This window comes from Marmota flaviventris, chromosome 2 (assembly GCF_047511675.1).
Source record: "Marmota flaviventris isolate mMarFla1 chromosome 2, mMarFla1.hap1, whole genome shotgun sequence".
NCBI lineage: Eukaryota > Metazoa > Chordata > Mammalia > Rodentia > Sciuridae > Marmota > Marmota flaviventris.
Genome location: NC_092499.1, coordinates 138,692,683 through 138,715,089, shown reverse-complemented (window position 1 = coordinate 138,715,089; position 22,407 = coordinate 138,692,683). Strand labels below are relative to the sequence as shown.

Here is a 22,407-nt window from a genome sequence, read left to right as displayed (position 1 = left end):
GGTGTCCATCTAGAGCTCTGCCAGAGGAGACCAAGGACTCTGATCACCATGTCTATGCTACCTCCACCAGAGGTGGGAGGGGCACAGTTCTAAGAGAGGAAGGCAACCCACAGCACATTGTCCTAAACCTGCAACACTCTTTTTTTTTTAAGTACTGAGGATTGAACTGAGGTGCTCTATCACTGAGCCACATCCCTAGCCCTTTTTATTTATCATTTTCGTATTAAGACAAGATTGCACTAAGTTGAAGAGGCTGATCTCAAACTTGCAATGCTCCTGTCTCAGCCTCTTGAATAGCTAGGATTACAGGCAAGTGTCAGAGCACCCAGTTCCACACTTTTAAAGAGACAACCTCTGTACATCCTATGCCTTTTGAAGCACCATATGTTCAGGTAGGCCCATGAAGACAAGGACAGTCCACAAAATTGTCATGGGATGAAAGGCTCTTGGGACACTGGACGTAAATATTCTCCTTCCTGCCAGGAGGTCTCATCCATGAGCTCAGGTCTCGCCAGTGAGAACAAGTTGAAAAACCAAGAGCCTAGGCAGAAGTCCAAGGTGCTTGGTAAAGACAGTAAAGCAATCCGCATTCTGTGAATTTGGGTCTGAGTCACCAAGTAAATGGGAAAACATGAGTGGCGTGTCTGGAACTCTGACCCCCTAACTTCATCCATGCCTCAATTCCTCTTCAATTTATTCCTTGATTTATTCCCTTAACATAATATGCTGTCCTTCATGCACAGAGATGACCCTGATGACTCACACATCAACATGAGTTATTTTTTCCAGCAGTGGTCACAAATTTTCACTCATCAAGCCAACATTTGTGTGCACAAAATGGCTGGCCTGTGACAGGCTGCACTGATCAGCTCTGGGATGCAGCAAGGCTGAGCTGCCCCCTCCCGGGGTGCCTAAATAAGCTGTTGGGAGATCATGAGTGGTGGAAAGGAGGTGCATTCTGAAGTCAGGCCACCCCACCGGGGCTCAAGTCCTGGGCCAGTCCTTATGAATGCAATCGAGGTTAAACCTTGGATGCATCTCTAGGGATCAGCATTCTCACCCATGACCGGCAGAGAATAACACCTACCTCCTATGATTCTCGTGATGCTCAATCTAAGGTCATGTTAATGAAAGTGTACCTGATAATTCATAAAGTTATGCATCACAAATGTTATTTACTATGAATTGATGCTCTATTATCATTGATACTAAAGCTATTATTACTAATCACCTGTAGATCATAAAACTAAATCCTGATAGGAAATGAGATTCTGTCTTCTGAAATGGATTATGCTCAGGGCATGAGAAATGGAGCACCGGGGGTGGGGGCTTCCTGAGTTGGCTCTCCCTGAACTCTCTACATGATCCCACCAGCAGCCCTCTCAGGTGTACACACAGCCTTCTGTAGCTCCCGGTGCGTGACGCTTCTCCCCACCCAACCAGTATCACCACTTCACCGCCTGCACAGTCTCAAAACCGAACTTACAGTTCCCGAAGACTCAGCGTCTGGAAGAGCTGCCATGAGAGTGTGGTGAGGCGGTTGCTCGACAGGTTTCTGCAAGATTGGCAAAACAAAGAGGAAGTTAAAGGACAGACCTGCCATTAGTCAGGCTCTTGAGAGTGAGTTTGGTCATTTCACTGGAGCCCAGCTTTGTTTTTCCTCTTTTGCTTTGTTCAACTCTACTAAAGATATATTTGCTAATAGTTGAGGCCACAGATCAGGTTTGAATAGAATTCAGAAGACTTTTAAAAGGCAAGGTTTTACAAATCAAAGAAATAATAGGTTATTCTCCCAAACTCTCTCTCCATAATAAAAGTCCATGCCTGTTGGAAACCACCCTCCACTAGGAGACCAGAGAGCTCTGAGCCCATGTGTGTTCTTAACAGTCACCCAGGTCAATAAACTCTTCAAGTCACCTACAACTCCTCCTAGCCCATCCCTCCCCCTGCAAACAGGCACATCCGTGAGATCAAGACATCAGCCTTTTGTTCACATGTCTGTTCTCCTCCTAATGGCTATTTAATTGTTCTCATTAGGATGTACAGGGGGAAGGAGCAGCCATTAGTCTTCTGAATAAAAGAAAAAACACGCCCACGGTTATTACTTTGCCAGGCTCAACAAACAACTTCTGATGTGATAACAGCCCTTACAGGCAGCGTTAGACATTGCTAGAACTGAAGTGGCACCTGAGGAACAATGTACTCATCTACTGATGGGGTGGATGGTGATGCTGATTCCATTTAGGTAAATACACACACACACACACACACATGTATTTGTGTCTATTAAACATGAAAGTAATGAAAGCAAACACAGACTTTATTATAAACACACATGTGCTTACACATGCACCTATATTTAGATGACTTTTAGAGCAGATATTTATGGAAAGTCAACACAGGCTGCACTGAGGGTGAGGGTGCTGACCACTGAGGGAAAAGATGAGGTCACTCCGGAGCCCCATGTTCAAGGTACAAATGAATGAGGAGAAGGAAGAGCATAAATCAGGTAATGGATGTAACCAATGTGGAAGAGGGAAAAAGCTACTTCAGACAGGTGCTCTCAGAAGAGCCTGCTGACAAGGTGACAAAAGACCTGAGTCAAGATGAGAAGGAGGTGAGCACCAGGGAGAAGTGTTTGGGGCAGTAGAAATAGTAAGTGCAAGGGTCTGAGAGGAACACCAGAGCCAGGAAGGGAGTGGAGGAGTGGAGGCCGTGAGCTGGGATAACGGGAGAGGGGCTCATGCCACACCCACCTTGATGGCCACGGGACGAGACCAGATTTTACTCAAAAGAGCAGTGGGAAAGCACAGGATGGTTTGGAGTGGGGGACATGACATAATTTAATTACCATTTTTTATGGAAGACCAAGCCTGAATGTTGGCTGGCCAGTTTGAAGGTTACAGCAGTGCTACAAGAAAAAGGGGTGAGGCCATTTAATGAGGTAAGGAAGTCTACCAAGAGATCACATGGAGGCAGTGGGGTCAAGGGTTTCCTCCCTGAGACTATTACATTTAAGATGCCTGGCTGGGCGCAATGGCGCACACCTGTAATCCCACAGACTTGGAGAGCTAAGGCAGGAGGATCACAGGTTCTAATCCAGCCTGGGCAATTTAGTCTCAAAATAAAAACTAAAAAGGGCTGGGTGTATAACTCTGTAGTAGAGAGCTCCTGGGTTCAATGCCCCAGTACTACTAATAATAAGATGCCTGTTAGATATAAATTGTTTTTTTGCAGTGCTTGGACATAACCTGGGGCCCCACCTATGCTAGGCAAGTTCTCTGCCACTGAGTTACACCCCAGCCCCTATTAGATAACTAAAGCAAGAAATGGGTCTATAGCTCACAAAGGGAGACTATACAAGAACAGATACTCAAATTCAAGAAAAACCTAAGGGACAGTCCACACTTCTTTTTGATGCAGCCTATCTGTGATGAGTTGGCCAGATCTGAACTGGCTAGGTCTCAGGGACAGCCTGTGCTGGTGTCAGGAAGGTAGCCCTACCATGCAGGGGACTGGTGGGGAAGGGAAGAGGACCTTAGGTAGGTGGCTCCCACAACTAGTGTTCACTGTCTTCCTTTCCAGCGCTCCCTCTGTTCAAATTCTCCAAGACCACCACACCCAGCTCTTGAGGCTGACCCCCATGGCCCATGTGCTTACCCACTTCCTCTCTGCAGGGCCCAGAGCTAGCCATCATGTTCTGATTCACAAAACCCCTAGTGACCATACTCCTCCTTCCTATAAGCTTCCACCACTCCCCCATCAGCCAGAAGTAAAGAACTGACCAAAGAAGAGCTGTACCCATCTGGGACGCCATCTGGGACAAGTCCCTACAGCAGTCCATCTCCTGCTTGGAGGGGTGGAGCAAGGGATCTGACAGATGTCCCCAAGAGTCACTGCCCCTACCTAGATACTAGGCTGGGAGCTCAGAATCTAAAGTCAAAGACAACAGGTTGCAATACCATTCTCTGAATCTCTGTTGCTAGAGGCCTTCACGAAGTTGTAATAAATCTTTGTGTTTGAATCATCCAGGTAGAAATCTTTTCTCCCTTGTTTTTCCTGGTTTTACTGTCTACACACAACAGCATTCTTGGCAGCAGAAGATGGACAAGCCCACACTTCCAAATCCAAAGGGAATGCTGGAAAGCAGCTCAGCCTCTGCCTTTAGCTCCCCACCCGACTCTAATACTCCCGGGAATAAAACCCATGGTTCTGAAGCTGAGCAGCAGCATCCTTCAGGGACTCAGAAGCCAGAAACCCCAGGCTCATTGACCCGTGGGGGTCATGTCCCTGGTAAAACCCAAAAGCAAGGCGGGAGACAGGAACGATCCAGGTGAAATGGGCAGCCTTGCTCATCCCCAAGAGAGGAGCAGGCAGGGAGCCTGCCAGGAGTCGGGGAAGCCCCGGGCAGAGAGCAGGCTGCCGGCAATGTCCTCCCACAAAGGTCATGCTTTGCTACATTAGGCAGAAATGTCAAGAGAAAATTGGATTCTGAAAGAAAGAAAATAACAGGCATTCTGGGCAAATAAAGAATAAGAAACAGCATTATCTCCTCCTTATTACAAGTTAAAGGAGGGTGGGGACCTGGGATACCTGATAAGGGGGAGGTGGGCTCCTGCTCTCCCAGGAATGTCCTAGCTGCACCTACTGCCCATCCCCCCTTCATCCTCCCAATCCCACCTGGAGGAAGGTGATCCTTTGGATTCCTCCAGTACTTTGTCCAAACAGAGTGGCCACCACAGCACTCACGCACTCTGTCCACACACACACACACACACACACACACAAAACCTTGTGCGTGTTCCCAGACACAAGGACACTGTAAGGCACAAGTCCAGGGAAGGGTACAGTGTGCGGATCCTGTGCAGCCATATACAGTGCGCTCCCAGAAACACACCCAGTCCCAGAGACAAACATACACAGAAAAGACAAGAAGGAAGGCTAACACATGTAGCACAAAACAAGAAGCATAAGCCTCTGGCCAGCCTGCCCTTCCAGACATTTATCAATTCTCATGGTGTAGGGTAAATGGGGACTCTGAGGCCCAGGGTTTCAGTAGGACTCACCACCCACTCAGAACTCACTGCCCCAATTTTCCTCCTAGCTGGCACCTCACCTGTATTCATCTGTCATCACTTATTGATGAGCTGGTTACCCTGCTCATCAGACAAGACTTTAATTAAGAAGCATTCTGCCTCTGAGCCCCACGACCACCTCCTCCTGAGGCCTCCTCCCTAACAGATCCATTATCACCCGTCTCTGACTTTTGCTTGGGTCAGTAGCCAGTGTCCAAGCCACATGACCAATGAATTAATTTGGTGAGCAAGATTTTATGAGATGATGCATCAGACACTATCCCAAAATCAAGCTCCATGACATCGCCCCCTCTATCTCTCATCTGAGACTCCCAAACAAAGCCATTAATTTTGTCCTGCACAACTGGCGCTCTCATAGCCAGACTCTGGAGTCCAGAGGTAATAAACGATGACGATGCAGCTACTGGGTGCTCTGGGAACATGAGCCAGACACACATATGGCGAAACGCTGGGCCCTGAGGAGTGATAGGGCTGAGATAGCCCTTCCTGCATTAATCCTGTTTTGAACAGGGATCCTTCCAGGCAACCAACCTCCCCTCAGGCTGGTAGAAGGCTCAGCAAGGTAAGTGGTCCTAAGGGAGGTACCAAACTCTAGCAGGACAAAGCCCCATGACTGGGGAGGATATCACCCTAGGAATCCAACTGCCCTACAGAAGGGTCAGCAAGGTGGATGCTGTTGCCAAGAGAAACCAAGCTACCAGGCACAGTGGCGCACGCCTGTAATCCCAGAGGCTTGTGAGGCTAAGACAGGAGGATCGTGAGTTTAAAACCAGCCTCAGCAATGACAAGGTACTAAGCAACTCAGAGAGACCCTGTCTCTGAATCAAATACAAAATAGGGCTGGGGATGTGGCTCAGTGGTCGAAGGCCCCTGAGTTCAATCCCCCATAGCCACACACCCACCCCCAGCAAAAAAAAAAAAAAAAAAAAGGAAGAGAAACCAAGAAGATGAGTTCTCCTATTGTTCTAAACATACAACCTGGAGCAGGGAGGGGAAGGGGGGCTAAGATTTGAGAAGGGGACACTAATCCCCCACCACAAGTGATCCTGCAGATGGAAGTCTTGGTGAATTTCCTGGTTTAAGAGTGAGTCCAACATTTGGAAACACCTCCTTTTCTATTGGCAGAGATAGGCCCTGTGGGAAGGTATTATTAGGATTCAAATGTGGGAGGGATTGTTGGGGGTAGGTGCCCCAAATCCCTGTGCTATTACACCAGACCACCCCACCCAGGCACTATTCATCCAGCATTTCACCGGATCATGTCGGCTCCACAGACCTTTTGATAATGCTCCCACCAACGCCTGGAGGTTCACTCCACTTCTGCACCTCCCCAGCCCCTACTTGGGCTTCGTCTTCTGTTTTTTATGAGATTGTAAAACATGATGGTGATTTGTTGCAGGTTGAATTGTGCCCCTGTCCCCAAATTTATATGTTGACATCCTCACTCCCCATACTTTAGAATGTTTCTATACTTGAAGATAGGGCCTTTAAAGAGGGGATTAAGATTCCATGAGGTCATTAGGGTGAGCCTAATCCAGTACGACTGGCATCCTTATGAGAAGAGGGATTTAGGACACAGGCTCACTCAAAGGGAAGAGCATGTATAGATACAGGGAGAATACAGCTATCTGCAAGCCCAAGAGAGAGGCCTCAAAAGAAATCAAACCAGTGAACAGCTTGATTTTTGGACTTCTAATCCCCAGAACTATGAGGCAATAATGTCTATTGTTGAAACCATTCAGTCTGTGATACAGTGTTATGGTAGCCCTAGCAAATTAGTGTGCCTGTTCCAAGCCCCTCATTTACCCCAAAGCCTTGACTGTCAGGTTGGCTGCCCCACTGGGATCCCTGAAAGACTGGAAGTCATGGTTTTCTGTCATCCCCTCGGCTGTATGCCTGGTCACTCTAGGGAACCTGCCTCCCAGTCAAGTTCTAGCTGCTAAGTTACAATTTGCTATCTATCTGTCCACTTGCCCAACTCTTGGATATGCTCCAGCCTCTTCCTGAAAAAGATGATTAAAAGAGAAAAGAGAGAATCAGGAAAATGCTCAACTCACATCCCAAAGATGAATGCCACCAGAAATGACTTTTCCTGGAGGATTTGTTCTGTTGCTGCTTAAAGTCAAGTTTTTGAGCATCCTATGTTCGTGATGCATTTGACACAGTGAACCAGAAAACCCCTCCCAGCCCCACAGGTTCCTGGGCTGTGGCTTGCTGGCTGGAATCAACCTGATGTAAATCTTCTTCTTTCCTCCATGAAGGCAGCATTTTGAAAAGTGCATCTCTCTCTCCCTAGGACATAATACCTTCTCGGCTCTCTGTCTGCCCTCTTCTCCACCCGCAACCCCTGACATGAAAGAGAGATCTACTTGGTCTTTGTCTTACATCATTCCGCATTCAGGCTGCTATAATAAAATGTCATAAACTAAGTGGCTTATGAACACAGAAATTTCTCACAGTTCTGTGAGTTCTTGGGAAGCCCAAGATGAAGGGGATGGCAGATTCTAAGTCTGATATCTGCTTCCACAAATACTATTGTCTTCTCATGCAGTCAAACACAGAGGGGTGGTGGGTCTCTATCAGCCTCTTATAAGGGTGCTACTCCCATTTGTGAGGGCTCCATCCTCAAGACCCAGTGGTCCCACCTCAAGCAATCATCTTGGGGGTAAAAATTTCACCATATGAATTTGGGGGGACATAGTCATTCAGTGCATAGCAAACTTCTTGGAGACAGCCAGTCCCCTCCCCTGCCACACCACACTGGGATTCTTTTGGAAATTCTGAAGAAATGGAGGAAATGACAAGAGAGGAGAATTCTCTGCTTCAGCATCAAACCTCACATAGAGTTTGCTAGAAAGGAACAAATCACAGGTATAATAGGGTAGGGCTGATAGGCTACTACCCATTTCTTCAAGGACCAGGAGCTCACACCTTATGGGTATGGATACTGTCACTTCTGGGCCTCATCTGCCTCACACAGAGGACATTGCAGCCCACCCTGAGGAAGCTGCTGAGGTGGCAGCCAGCAGCTCTGTGGACTGAACAGCAGGAAGGAAAGACTATGCTATCTTTTTACCAAGATAGCTAAGGAGGCCCCAGGAGCCAACTCTAAAACCCAGTGCTCAGGACAAGCAAGCAGGTGCTACTGCCCAGCCTTGCTCTTGAAGGCCAAGAAATATTTTTCTACATCATTGATATATTTGCTTTTCCCTCAATTAAATTGCTGTAAAAGAGGGTGGGGGTTAAAGCCATTTGAGCCATTTTTATTCAGCTAAATTACACTGGATGGCTCATTTAATGAACTTTAATGAAGCCAAAATGCTTTCTCTAATCAAATCTCAAGTGACGTGACTGGTGTCTTGACCTTAGATCAGGAGACTGGAGGCAGTCTTCTCTAAAAGGCCATGTGCTGGGTTGTGCCAGGGTTTCCCAGGGAGTATTCCTGGGAATCTAAGTCCACAGTGTTCATGGGTATTATAAAGTGGGGGGGAAAAGATAGTAATACTTGAAAAATTTTCGTTGTGCAAAAAGAAAACTAAACAGGCTTCTCTACTGTACAACTTCTCAGCATCTTAACTAAAAGAAGGCTCTTGCTTACTGGATCTCTCAAACCAATAGAACCTTCCCTGTAGAGCCTCTGGCAAAATCATCATCCCATATACTATACTTAAGCGAAATGATGGCCTAGCCAGGCATGGTGGCACATGCCTGTGACTTCAGGAACTCAGAAGGCTGAGACAAGAGGATTGCAAGTTGGAAGTCAGCCTTAGCAAGGCCCTGTCTCAAAATAAAAAATACAAAAAGGAGCGTGTGCCTCAGTTCAATTCCCAGTACCACAAAAAACAGAGAGAGAGAGGAAAAAAAAAAAACAGTTGCCCAACCCAGTGGTTAGCAAGCTCTAGCCTGCAGGCTGGGAGTCTATTTTCGTGGTTTTATTGGACTGCCATGCCCACTTGTTACTATGTTGTCTATGGACATGTTCTAGGCAGAATAATGATCCTCCAAAGGCATCCACATTTTAATCCCTAAACTCTGTGAATATGTTAATTTACAAACAAAAGGGACTTTGCAGAGGTGATTAAGGGTTTGGACCATGACCAGGGCACATTATCCTGAATTATTTTGTGATCCCACTGTAACCACAAGGGTCCTTAAATGTTGATGAGGGAGACATTTAAGAAAAAGTCAAGAGATATGACAAGGGAGGAAAGATGCAGAGAGATGCGACATGTGTGAATTGAAGATGGAAGAAGGGGATGAAAATGTGTAGGGCCTCGAGAAGCTGAAAGGGGCAAGGAAAGAAATTCTCCCACAGAAGGCCCAGAAGGAAACACAGCCCTGGTGACACCTCAATTTTAATCCAGTGAGACCTGCCTTGGACTTCTAAACCACAGAAGTGTAAGACAATAAGACTGTGTTATTTTATGTCACAAATTTTGTGTTAATTTGTTACAGCAGCAATGGAAAACTAATACAAGCCACTTTCATATTAGCACAAATAATCATGACAGAGGTCAAATGGCCCACAGACCCTCAAATATGTACTAGGTGGCCCTTTACAGAAAAAGCAAGGTACTACTGCTGTACAACAGGTCTTTTCAATAGAAACTGAATGCAAGTCATGAATGCCATTTGAAATTTTCAATTAGTCTCATTTTTAAAAAATGAGAAGAAGTGAAATTAATTACAATAGTACAGTCTACCTTAACTCTATATACCCAAAATATCATCAATTCAGCATGTAATCAATACAGAAAATAGAGAAAATAGCATTGAGATATTTCACATTTCTTGTAGTCTTTAAAATGTGAGTCTATTTTATACTCACAGCACAATTCAATTTGGACTGGTAAAATTTCCAATACTCTGTAGCCATGGGTGGCCAAAGGCTACCATATTGGAAAGACAGCTATGGACCGTCTATAAAACCCAGGCATTGATTGAGTTCCTCAGTGGAGACTGGAGCTAATTTAATGGAAAGGAAATCACTCCAGTTGTTCCAGAGTACAAGGCAATATCACTGAGCCTCCTCTCAAATTAGAGAAGCTCAAGGTGAAAAGGAAAAGAGAGGCCAGAACTTGCCATGTGCTGAGTGGTATGGAAAAGAACCATATTGGACACATAAGAGACTAGATGGGCACAGAGAGCAGGATCTTCCAGAATGCTTGGCCCACCTAATCAAGTCCAAACTCCATATCTGGGTCCAAGTCCTTCTATGAGATGATCTCAACTGCCTATTTCTATATATTCTCTCACTACCCCTCTCCCTCCCATCCTTTATCCTCACCCAATGCCTAAACCTAACCCACCATGCACAGAATGGTATTGCCCCATTGGCTGCACCCTGGCTGCACAACATCACACCTATTACTTTCCGCACCTTTCATACTTTTGTTCCCCATCCTGAGGTCACATGTCAATGGCCCTTTCCCAGGATGGCCAATGCCTCCCACTCTGAAATCTCTGCTCTCTCCTCTTTCTCCCTCTGCATTTTTCCTTCGCCTAGGCCACAGCCCATATCTCAGACTGCCAGCTTTGAATGTCAGGTGTACCTATGCTGTCCTCTTCCATCCGACTGCCTTTTTTGGAGGAAAAGAGCATTTCAGTTTATTTCCTTGCTAGCACCTGGAACCCAGTAAGTGTTCACTAAAATTCAATTGAAGCCCCACAAAACTCGGTCATCTGAAGGGACCTAAACCAAGGACACTGGAAGAAAGTACTTCTAATTACAGCACAAGAACAAAGAGGATCAGCAGCGGAAGCAGCAGCAAGAAGAGGCTAAGGAACAAAAGCAATCCCAGACCCAGTGAGGTGTAGCTTCTGCTCCCCTCTCACAGCCCTCCCACACCTACATGTCCTGGGACCTCTGTCTACCCACCTGGAACCAGCCTCCACCACTGAGCAGCAGGTCTGACTCTCCCAGAAGGCGCCATGAGGGTAAGGGCACCTCTCTCCCTCTCCTCCTCCCCTCACTCAGACACACATGCACGTGTGCGGCGCACACACACACACACACACATACTGCACATATCCAAATACCACATGCGCACATATGAGCACACACCACACACCACACACGTGCTTATACTATACACATTCCATGCACACACATCACACACACACACACACACACACACATATTCATTCACAAAGATTCTGTGCATTCATATACATTCACACAAATTTACATACTTAAACACACACACTCATCCCCACCAGCTGTCTTGGTCTGGCTCCACCAGGAAACAGATGGAGAATTCAGAATTAGAAGGACAGGGGAGATCTGCCTTCTTGGCTCTCCCCTGCCTCTAAAACACACTAGGGACCTTCCCTTTAGGAGCATAAAGGACATCTTGTAGCCCTGGCTGTAATTCCACTGCCCTTGCTGTCTTTAGGGCAGTGCTGCCAATAGGGTCTGACCTATGACCTCTTGACCAGAACACAATGAGGTCTAGAGAGCAGGACCAGGACTGATTGAATGAGCCAACTTGTCCACGTTACTAGCAAGTCAGGGTTGGAGAGTTCCAGATTACACAGATTATGATGACAGGAAAGGAAAATGAGGATCTCAGAAGTTAAAAGTAAACTTAAGAACCCCATTTTAGTGAGACAACAGGTAGCACCTACTCCTCCTTCCCAGGATTGTGCTGGTTACTGTCCCTGTCTGCTACGGCCCACACCCTCAACCCTGGAGCAAAGCCCTTTTCCCCAGGTTGAAACCCAGGGACGCCTCAGCCCTCGCCTTGAATCCTGGTATTCACCACAGCGCAAGGCCACAAGACTCTCCAGGTCAGCTTTGTTTCTCCACACTGTCTGCTTCGCAGCAGACCTCACGTGTTACTGAGGCTATTCCGAGGGACTTTGCTCCTTGGGAGTTTCTTTTAGACAATCAGCCAAAAGCTAATTGTCCAGAAGCACGTGGCTCTCTGGAGCCCAGGGTAAGCACAGGCAGGCGCTAGCATCCCAGCCTGGCCACCCACGGGGCTCTCTCACGGCAGGTATGACCACTGCCAGCAGGGCCCACACTTGACGGTGACGCACTGCTACAGCCAAGGCAGCGCCCAGGAGCTGTCCTGACAAGAGAAAAAACAAAGATGCAAAGAGCAGGGGAAAATCAGGAACCCCTGCAGTTAGTAAAAGCAAAGTGGGGGCTATTGAAGGAAGAGGGGACCAGAGAGGTCCAGCTGCAGGCCGTGTCCCAGGCTAGTGAGGGACTGTGGATGAGGGAATCGCCATCGCTGGGGAAACCCCAGGCCTGACAAGGACATGGGACCAAGCCAGGTAAGACGTGGCTTGCTCTTCCAGACGGAGGAAGCCAAGTCTTGTTAATTACATTTAGCGAGGCCAGACAACTGTCCCCTTTTTTAAAATCTAGTTTTCGGATTAAAGGAAAATCTATAGCTCTATTTAAAAATCAAAACAAAGCATGAAACTGTGAGCATAAAGCTTCTTGCAGCCTCTTCATGAAGTCCGATTCTGCCAACGCTGCATCCAATCCCTCCTTCAAGAGGGAGGTTAAATGGAACACAGGACATGCTTGGGCTGGGGAACACATTTGAAGAGAAGTTCAGGGTATCTGGACCACCTGGAGGCTTGTAAGAACCAGATCACCCCCCTCCAGCCACCTCCTGGAGTTTCTGATTCAGTAAGTCTGGAGGAGAATTTGCATTTCTAAGTGGTTCCCTGGGGTGATGTTGATGTTACTGGTGTAGGAACCACACTTAGAGAGTCACTGATCTAGTGAAATTTTGTTTTCCGGATGAGTTGACTTTGGCTCCAACCATATTGCTCTGTCCTGAAAAGTTGGACAATCACATATACACAGGAGAAAATAAAAGGGTCTTACGTTCAGATATAGAGAGACACCTGTCAGGAGCTGAGGGATTCCTGCCAGGGCTCTTGAGAACAAATGCTGTTATTAATAACCAGAAAGGGGATTCAGCAATTACCTTCAGAACTTGGTGGAGGATCTCCAACTGGGTAGTGCCACTAGGCAGGGTGGGGAGGGCTGTCCCTATAGTAGAAAGGGACTAAAAATAAGCAAGTGAAGACCTTGCTGCCCAAAGCCCCTCCTGGATTTATTTGTAGAACGAATCTGCTTGTTCTCTGTCCCTCCCCACCCCCAAACACACACACACACACACACACACACACGCGCGCGCGCGCACCAACCATTTGCTCAGTAGGATTTATCTGAGTTTAGGGCCTGGGTTTGTCCCTAGAGATTTTTAGGGAAGTCCATGAGGGTTCCCTTCAGGAAAGAGGGCCTTGTGAACGCCATACCTGGTGAACCCAGAGGATGAAATGGGGCTATAAACCAAAGAAAGTAAAAGGGGCCGCAAGGAAGGCCCAGGCTGCCCTAGGGGAAACAGCCCTCCAGGAAGGAGCCAGAGAAGGACAAAGAAGAGCATCCACGTCCAAGTTGTGGGAGGGCTGGAGATGGGAGCCTGGCAAGAGGAGATGGAGCAGGAAGCTGCCCGGCAGGACAAGGCGGGAGAGAAGCAGGCCTCCACCTGGGCCCACCCAGGGCCCCACCTTCCTGGCTGCCTGAGGAGGGGTCCCCTTGTGGCCAGAGGACAACCCAAGGAGTAGACGCCTTAGCTCTGAGCCTGAAGCTTGATCCTGTGAGCCTGACGCAGAAATAGCACCAGGGTCAAAGGGTTCACTGAGGACAGACTGGTGGCTCTGCTGACAGCTGCCTGAGGATGTCTGGTGCCTCTGAACCAGAGCAGATCAGGCCTCCTGTTCACAGTGCTCCCATGATGTAAAGAGCCACAGCTGAACTCTCTCTACCTCCCTTCTGCCAGAGCCCAGGGAGACAAATGATCACCATTGGCTATTGGGACCGTCTCCCCACCTAGGATGGAACAGGAGAGTCAGTCGTGGGATCATATATGGAACAAGGTAATGGGTTCACTTTCAGGGCAGAGTAAATGGGCAGCTGACTTGGCAGGGGAAGCCTAGCCAACCCTGTGATAAGCAGCTCACTGTGTCCTCAGCACTCCACTCCAAGACGCTATATCCCATCAGGCAGGCATCAGCATTCAAAGTAGGGTTCCTAGACCAGCACTCTTAACCAGCTGGGCTTTCCCCAGATCTCCTGAATCATAAGCTCTGATGCTGTCTTGTTTCAAGCCCCAGGTAAGGCTGATGCCCACTCAAGTGTGAGGACCACCATGGGGACACGGACATTAGGGCTAGACTCTGGGCTCTGACCCTCCTACTGAGGGAATCATGCTGAGAAAATTACCTAACCTCTCTGGTCTCAGCTTCTTCATCCTGACCACCGGAATCATAATAGTAGCAGCTTTAAGGGATAGCTATGGAGATTAAGATGAATGTATGTGTGTCAAGTGCCCCACACAGCTCTTGGCACAGAGCAGGTACTCAATGCTTGGCCGCCGTGGTTGCAGGGGTATTGGAGGTGGTCTTAATATGAGTAGTTAACATGCACAGTGATTATACTGGGCCAGCTCTCTTTAAGGGCCTTGCATTTAAGAGCTCACATAAACATGACAACACTTCTATGAGGGCCATGTTATAATTGTGATTGTCATCATTATCATCTCCACTTTACAAAGGAGATCAGATTAAGAAAGTCAGATAACTTGTCTTGGGCCAGTACTTTTCAGATGGGGACCAGGAGTCACTGGTAGCAGAAGCAGGAGGAGCTGTGTTACTGGGCTTCTCATCTCTTATGCTCCCCATGACCCCCACCTGTCACCTCTGCTAGGACAACATCCTACTGTTCTAAAATAGAATTTGGAAAGCCTTCTCCACTCTCAGATCTGGGAGGACTCAAAGTCAGAAAGGGAAACTCAAGTCAAATTTCCCAGAGCCCCCTGGACTAAGCAGAACCCTTTGGGATGGTTATAGAGGAATGGAGACCCCAGGGAGGAAGTGGTCTGGTGGCATTGCCACATGATAGCAGGTTGGAGTGTCTCTCCAGGGGTGGGGTTGGGCAGGAGATTCCAGCTAGAACCACCTAGCAATGGTCATCCTTTCAGTGTGAATGCATGGTGATGGGGTAATGGACTCATTCAGAAGCTGGGCAGATTCTTACCCACAAGCATTGTTTCCTGCTCCTGTTCTGCCCTCAAGCTGCTAAGGAATTCCTTCTGCATGCATCCAGTTTTAGGGACTGTGATAAAATGGAAACGCAATAAAGACTGGGAAGACGGAGCTGCAGCTTCATATCTGAGTGTTCACCCCTGTAATGAACCAGCAGAGCCTGGGACTGAGAATTCTAAATAAGACTCTATCACAGCAACCCAAGTCTCCTGTCCCAGATGCCTGCAAGCACCAGTGCCATGACAAACAAGGATATTTGGCTTTCAGGAGGCTTCATCCTTGCTCAGCCACTTAGTAGCTATGTAATTAATTACTGGACAGTTCAAGTCACTATGAGCCTTACTGAAGTCTCTCCTCTGAAATGGGTGGAAAATCTCTACCACCTTAAGTGGTGAGAATCAAATTAAAAGAATATACATACGGATGCCACACATGGTGCCTGTCATGTGATAAGCACTCAATGGTGACGGACTATTACTAGTGAGAATTCACAAAGAAAAAAGCTGAGGAGATAACACCTCCAATGCCAACTGTGAACAAAGTGGGGATCAGCCAGAAGGGGGGCCCACACTCAAGTTTCCAAATCCATGGGAAAAACAGGAGCATGGAGGGAACCATCGCCACAGGAACAACAAAACAAGAAAACTTGCACCAGACAACGCACCCGGCAGACACTGCTAAATGGTTTCCAATTAATTAACTGATTACATGATAGAACAGAAGGGGATTCGAAAGAGCGCTGTTGACCTTTAAGAATAATTAATATCATCAGGATAGCAAACTCATCCAAGGAAAATAATGAGGAACATTTTAACATTACATTCAAAAGCTCTGGATGTGGAGGCAGATGGGCCTTATTGAAGCAAAGCCCCAGCTCCCCCCTCCTCCTCTGGCTTCCTGTCTCCTTTTGCCCAGCACCCATCACCTCCCACCCAGCGTCTCCTTCCAGATCCGGAGACTTCCAGGAAGATCTTCTGTGAATGAGCAGTCGCTGCATTGGCCAGCAAAAGGGTAAGAGGTACCCAAATCACTGAATGGGGTAGGGAACCCTGAAAGGGCTGCACCAAGCCTTCCCTTCACTGCCCAGTTGAGTATCTGGAAGTCTCCCTCCCTTCCTAGTGCCCTTGCCAGGGCCAATGCCTGAAAAACATATCACCCCATGTCTGGGGTAGGTGCCCCTCCTCTAAGCTCTCATCCTACACTGTCATTCTCTCATCTGATTACACATTATATTACATCTGAAAACAGGGAGTCCATATGATCTAGAGATTAAGGGCCCATCTGTCTTAGTCATCATTCTGTTCCCAGCATTTTAGAAACATGGTATTGTTTGTTAAGTTGACCTGCAATGAGCCCTTTGACCATGGACTGACTTCCTTGACATTCTGGATCTTCCCAAAATGCCTAGAAAATTCTTAACCCTCTTTCCTCCTCTGGGATGCCTTCCCTGGGTAGCTCTTCCAGACTACTGGTTTCCCATTCACCTGTTCCTAGAGCTCCTTATCCATCCCTTAGGTTGGCATTTGTTACAATGTCAAATAATTCATCTCTCCAGAGTCTATCTTTCTTTTAGGTAAAGGGTACTCTACAATAAAAAATGCAGCTTTTTTCCATATATGGATCCCCTGGTGCCTCATTATGTACCTGATACATAGTAGGTGCTCAGTAATTGTCTGTGCACCAAGCATAAACGAAAGTGATGGTGCAATAAAGAGGCAAAGTCTTCACTCTTCTCCAAATAGCTCCAAGGATGCGAGACTAATTCATTCAATTAAGTGCTGATGACAGTGGACCACACATCGTGGCTTGCCCAAACAGGTACAGTTTACATCTGTCATTCTGAAATCCCATAAGGTTAGTTTCCCTTTCATTCTCAAAAGTTCCTAGTTTGGACAACATATTATACCATTGCTCATTGATTTGCATTCCTACTATGTACCATGCACCCTCCTAGGTGTTGATTTATACTCATGAACAAAGGAGAAATGGAGACTCTCTAAATAAGACAAGCTTTCACACCACCCCGCTTTCTCTCCATGGAAAGGCAATCTCCACTCACTCCACCACTCAACACATTCTAATTTGGTACCTGTTCCATGCTGGAAAATTCCAGGCACTGGGTGCATGGGATGAACAAGACAGGTTCTCCTATCTTGTTCATTTACTATGTTTCCAGAAGAATCTGAGGAAGGGATGTTGTCCAAAAATGATTGCTTATATGACTCAGAATTTGAACTTGCCCCATGGTCTTGAACTCTTGCTGGCCCTATATGGTGTCCCAGCTTGACTGAAGCCCCCATATCCATGCATAGCAGTTGGCCCAGCATGAATTCCCTTGCCCTGAAAGGCCTTTAGATACTTCTAATTCTTAGAATGGGCAGGTCAGGGGGTATTTGCAAGAAAAGCCAGGTGCCAATACTAGAGACCTGGAGAACAATCTCCAGGATGCAAGGAACCCAGCCACATCCCCAATCTCGCCCTCGTTCCACAGGACCCTGTGGGTCCTCACCACAACCCTCTCATCCCCACTTATGCTCCACTGCTGCAGAGTCCCAGAACTGACAGCTGTCCTTCCTTCCAAAGCCTACGTAGCTTTGTGTCCACTAAAATTCTGCCCATGTTCACTCTCCCCTCCTCAGTTTCAGAAGTACCAGCCTCCTCTCCTTTCTCATGTTCCCTAACTGCCAGCAACAGACAAGTCCTCTCTTCTAGCCACAGCCCTGGGAAGGGGTCTGCTGCCTTCTTGACCCACCCTGCTCCATCTTTGTCTCACTTCCAGTGTCAGTGAAAACGTCTCTTTTCTCCTTTTAATTATACTTCTCTTCTCTTCTCTTTCTCTCTCTCTCTCTCTCTCTCTCTCTCTCTCCTAGTAGCCTCATGACTCAGGGCTTTAATTTATTCACCAAACAATGTCATTACACCACTGTTTTCTATAATTTATGCCATGCACAATCTTTTGGCCTCTGTTGCCCAATTCTGGAAAATGCTTGGGAAAAGCAGTGTTCGTTCCTATTCCCCATGGCCTGTCTCCTGCAGAGACCTGGCAGGGTCCACAGAGACTTAATGCAAGAAAGAGACAAGATAAGAACTCTTATCTCACATTGAATATTTGGAACACAGATCCAACCCCTGTCCTACTTGGTTCCATTCTCAAGAAGCTGTCTTGTCACCTTCCCCCCAGGCTGAGAAGTGACTATAAACTGAATTTGGGAGGGAACAGAGACTAGGCACTGTGAATTGAGACTTAGAGGGAGGAATACAGAATAAAGGGCAGATGCATGCATGGCCAGGCCAGAAGCTGGCTTTCCTGGGGAGAACCATCATATGAACTCTGCTCCTGTTTATATGTAGTTCTTTGCAAAAAACAGAAGGAAGTGTGCACTTTGATCACAATTATCAAATATTTTTTTCTTTTTTTGTGGCTCTGAGGATCAAACCCAGGGCCTTGCACTTACTAGGCAAGCACTCTGCCACTGAGTTACATTTCCAGTCCATGATTGTTAAGTAAAAGCATACAGATAGATTTCTCTGAATGGTTTGATTTTCATGGGTCCTATACTGAACAGGTACCAACTCAACTAATTCTTATACCAGCACTACTATGGCTGATCTCAACTTAATTTAAAACCTTGAGCTTTGAACATAAGTGCAAACAATTAATTAACTCACTAATAATTTCCCCTGCTATGGGGACTTTTCCATAGTTATTAACAATAATCATCTGAGTAAACTGAAGAAAATTGGGATACAGAAATAATTTTCTGAGAAATTGAAATAATGAACAACGTTTATTGAGTGCTTGTTAGGAGCTAATCACTATATGCTTTAAAGATATTACTTCATTGAATCTTTCCAGGAACGTTTTATGGTCCATGTCATTATGATGATTTGTTCTCATTTGACACATAAAGAAGCCATGGCTTAGAGGCTGGGTAGCTAGTTCAAGGTCATGAAGCTGATAATGTTAATATAGGGGCTGAGTCTATTGTGTCTAATTCAAAAGTTCATACGCCGAGCATGCCACTATAGTGTGCACTCATGGTGTGTGTGTGTGTGTGTGTGTGTGTGTGTGTGCGCGCGCGCACATGCCCATAAGTCAGAGGTTGGTTTGATCTCCAGATGGAGACTCTGTTTTGTGCCATGCAAGTGAACCCTGCCCCCCAAGAATGAAGAAAACTTGTCATCATAAAGAACAAGACATCTGGTATCATAATCCATCCAGCTCTTCTGTGTCACTCCCATGGCTTGGCCCTCTCTTCCTGATCCTCTAACAAAGCACATGATAAGCTGACTTGCTTTAGACCCCATTCAACAGAAAGAGAACAGGCTTGACCCTGGGAGCTCTCTCCTGGAAGAAAGAACCCCATTCCAGCTCACAGCCCTTCAGAATCCCAGGGCTCTAAACAACCCAAATCATAAATCACAATCCCCTGTCACTCTGGATTGGATCTGAGGGATGGCGGGGAGGACCACTGCTCCCCTGCCTACATGTAGGTCTGCATCCCACCAGGAGGGCTGGCAAACAGAGAACGGGTCACCTGTCCACCACCTGTGCTCAGCTCTTTATGCGTGCCATGGTGGTGACACTTACTGAAAGACACAGGTCAGCTGCTAGCCAGCAGCTGTGATGATGCTTGAAAGGGACAGGGGAAGCCAGAGCCTGGGAGCATCTCTCAGGGGAGCTGTTCACAGGCTGGAAGAAAGGGCTCCCAGGGCTCTGACCGTGGTGCTGAATCTCGAGGGTGACCACCAAGGCTGAGTTAAATAAGCAAAACACAGTGATGGCAAGAGAGATACCAGTTTCTCTGCCAAAAAGAAAAAAAATATATTTTTCAATATTCCTTTGTTTGAGAATGTTGGGCTCCCAATCACACTCAGAGAGGTGAACTGATCTTTGAACCTGTTGTTACAACAGAAAGAATATAAATTCTGGAACAGACATTTATGGATATAAATCCACATCTTTCTTAGCTTTTTAACCTTGAACAAATTACACAACCTTTCTGAGCCTCATTTGTAAAATGAGAAGACCTATGATTAGAGCAGGATTACTATTGGAAGAGTGCCTAGCACAGAGCTTTGCACAATCTCTCTCTCTCTCTCTCTCTCTCTCTCTCTCTCTCTCTCTCTCTCTCTCTCTTCTCTCTCTCTCTCCTCCCCCCACCCCCCATTTGGCTTTGTTCCCAGCTTACTTGTGAATATGTGTATGCACACACGCACAATCCATTAATTCTCTCCCTCTTCCTATATACAACTGCAAATTCTCCTTCAAGGATAAATTTAAGATTCATGTCCTTCCTGAATCCTTCCCCAGCATCCCCAGAACACAGGAATCTCTCTGCCTGGTACTGTCAGTATCAACCAACAGATGATAACATATTGGCATCACTGACCTCAAAAAGCTAATTCTATCTTCCTGACAAGACTAAACATTCCACCTCCACCTGGACCAAGTCCTGCCTTAGCATCTTCATTCTTTCCCCATCCCAAGTCACAGTATTGCCACAGAGAGAAAGGGATTTCCAAAGCATCTAACATTTAACATTTAGCATTTAATGTTACCTGCATTTAACAAGACTCATTGCCATGTAATCCATCTAATCGTCCAATGTAGATTTTGAACCAATCTTTTCATGTCTTCAAACCACTTACTTTCCAACTAGTTTCTGGCAATGACCCAATTACCATATTATCATCAGTAAAACCAAGGTTAGTATGTGTTTTCCTTGACACAGAAAGGAAATTAAAAGAAAAAGACAGGGTTAGTCTTGAAGCAGCATCAAAATTCTGAAGCTCCAGAAACCAGGCAAGTGTCCACCAGGTGTGAGCAATGGTTTAGAACATAGCCTAGCATAGCAGAAAGACGTGGGACTGGGGGTCTGAGATCTGAATCCCAGCTCACTCCACTAGACTCCCTCAGATTCCTCACCAATAAAATAGGAATGATAGTAACTGCCACTGCATCCTACTGCGGCACATGAAATGAGATGGTACTTTGGAAGTGTGGTTTATAAAGCACCATAGCTTGTTGATGATGATAGCATATTGCTCAGGGAATGGGCTGGTAGTCACGAGGGGAAGTACACCAGGGAGGCCCTCAGAATAGCAGACCACAGTGTCACTGGCCACCTCTACTCTGTCCCTCTGCAGGGCTGCAAAAGATGCATGGTACTCAGAGAGACCCAATAGGTACTCAGTATGCTCAAGGCACATCGGTGAAAATGTGAATCCAGAACAATGGAAATAAGAAAGAAACTCCATAAATGACTGATACAAGCTATGATCAAGGAGGGCTGGGGTTGTGGCTCAGTGGTAGAGTGCTTGCCTAGCATGTGTCAAGCACTGGGTTTGATTCTCAGCACCATATATAAATAAATAAAATAAAGGTCCATTGACAACTAAAAAAAAAAAAACTTAAAAAGAGCTATAGGAAAGGAAGGAACTTGCTATGTGCCAGGATTCAAGTGCATTATCTTATCTAAGTCACTCACACACAAAAAAAACAAGCTTATGAGGGAGATGATTTTTACCACCAGCTGAAAGAGATTTGATGACTTGACCAAAGTCTCACAGCTGGTTGGCACTAAGCTGGGAGTCTGGTTCTGATCAACTCCAATGCTTGTGTTTTCAAACACGACATTATTCCACTTCTCATTGGTTTACCAAAATAAAGAAGGGGAGGCAGGATAAGAGTATCCTAGCAGAGCCCCATGCTCATGAAGTCACTTAACACATGCCACTCATGATCTTTGAAATGTCCAGTGTGGCCCTTGCAGGCTGCCATCACTGCAAGCCAGGTTCTCTTGAAATCACTGAGGGCATAGCAAAGATCTGGACAATGAGGGACTCAAAGGAAAAGAGACAGAAAGATGGATGGGAGAGGAAGGGGACAGCAGAAAGAGAAAAAGCTGCTGGAGATCAAGGCTCATGAATGCGATTATTAATATTCTAAATGAAGCTCCGACTTCTTAAGCTTTATTTAAGAACATGCCTGACTGTATAATTACAAGGGCTTAATTTGTTTTCTTTTCTGCACAATAAATAAGAAGCACACAGTTGCTCTTTACAACACCACCTTTCCTGGTGTCAGCAGAGGTTCCTGGGCTGCAGAGAGACAGCTGTCACATGGAGGGGCAGCTCCACTGCCACTTGAAGGGTGAGCTATCCACTCCCTGGGCATAGTTGGGTTCTCCAGATGCAGGCAAGGACAGGAGGACCAATGGGCCCTTTCTAGGAAGAA

At 46.5% G+C, this 22,407-nt stretch overlaps 1 protein-coding gene across 5 annotated transcripts in view; it reads right to left on the bottom strand.

Annotated features, from left to right (window-relative positions):
* Positions 1-22,407, bottom strand: part of Ntrk3 (neurotrophic receptor tyrosine kinase 3) — a 389,429-nt gene that overhangs the window by 278,094 nt on the left and 88,928 nt on the right. For all 5 annotated transcript variants that reach the window (XM_027922507.2, XM_027922509.2, XM_071608640.1 and 2 more), the window contains one exon: positions 1,487-1,555. In XM_027922507.2, coding sequence (XP_027778308.1) covers positions 1,487-1,555 — 69 coding nt within the window. The remainder of the gene's footprint in view (positions 1-1,486; positions 1,556-22,407) is intronic.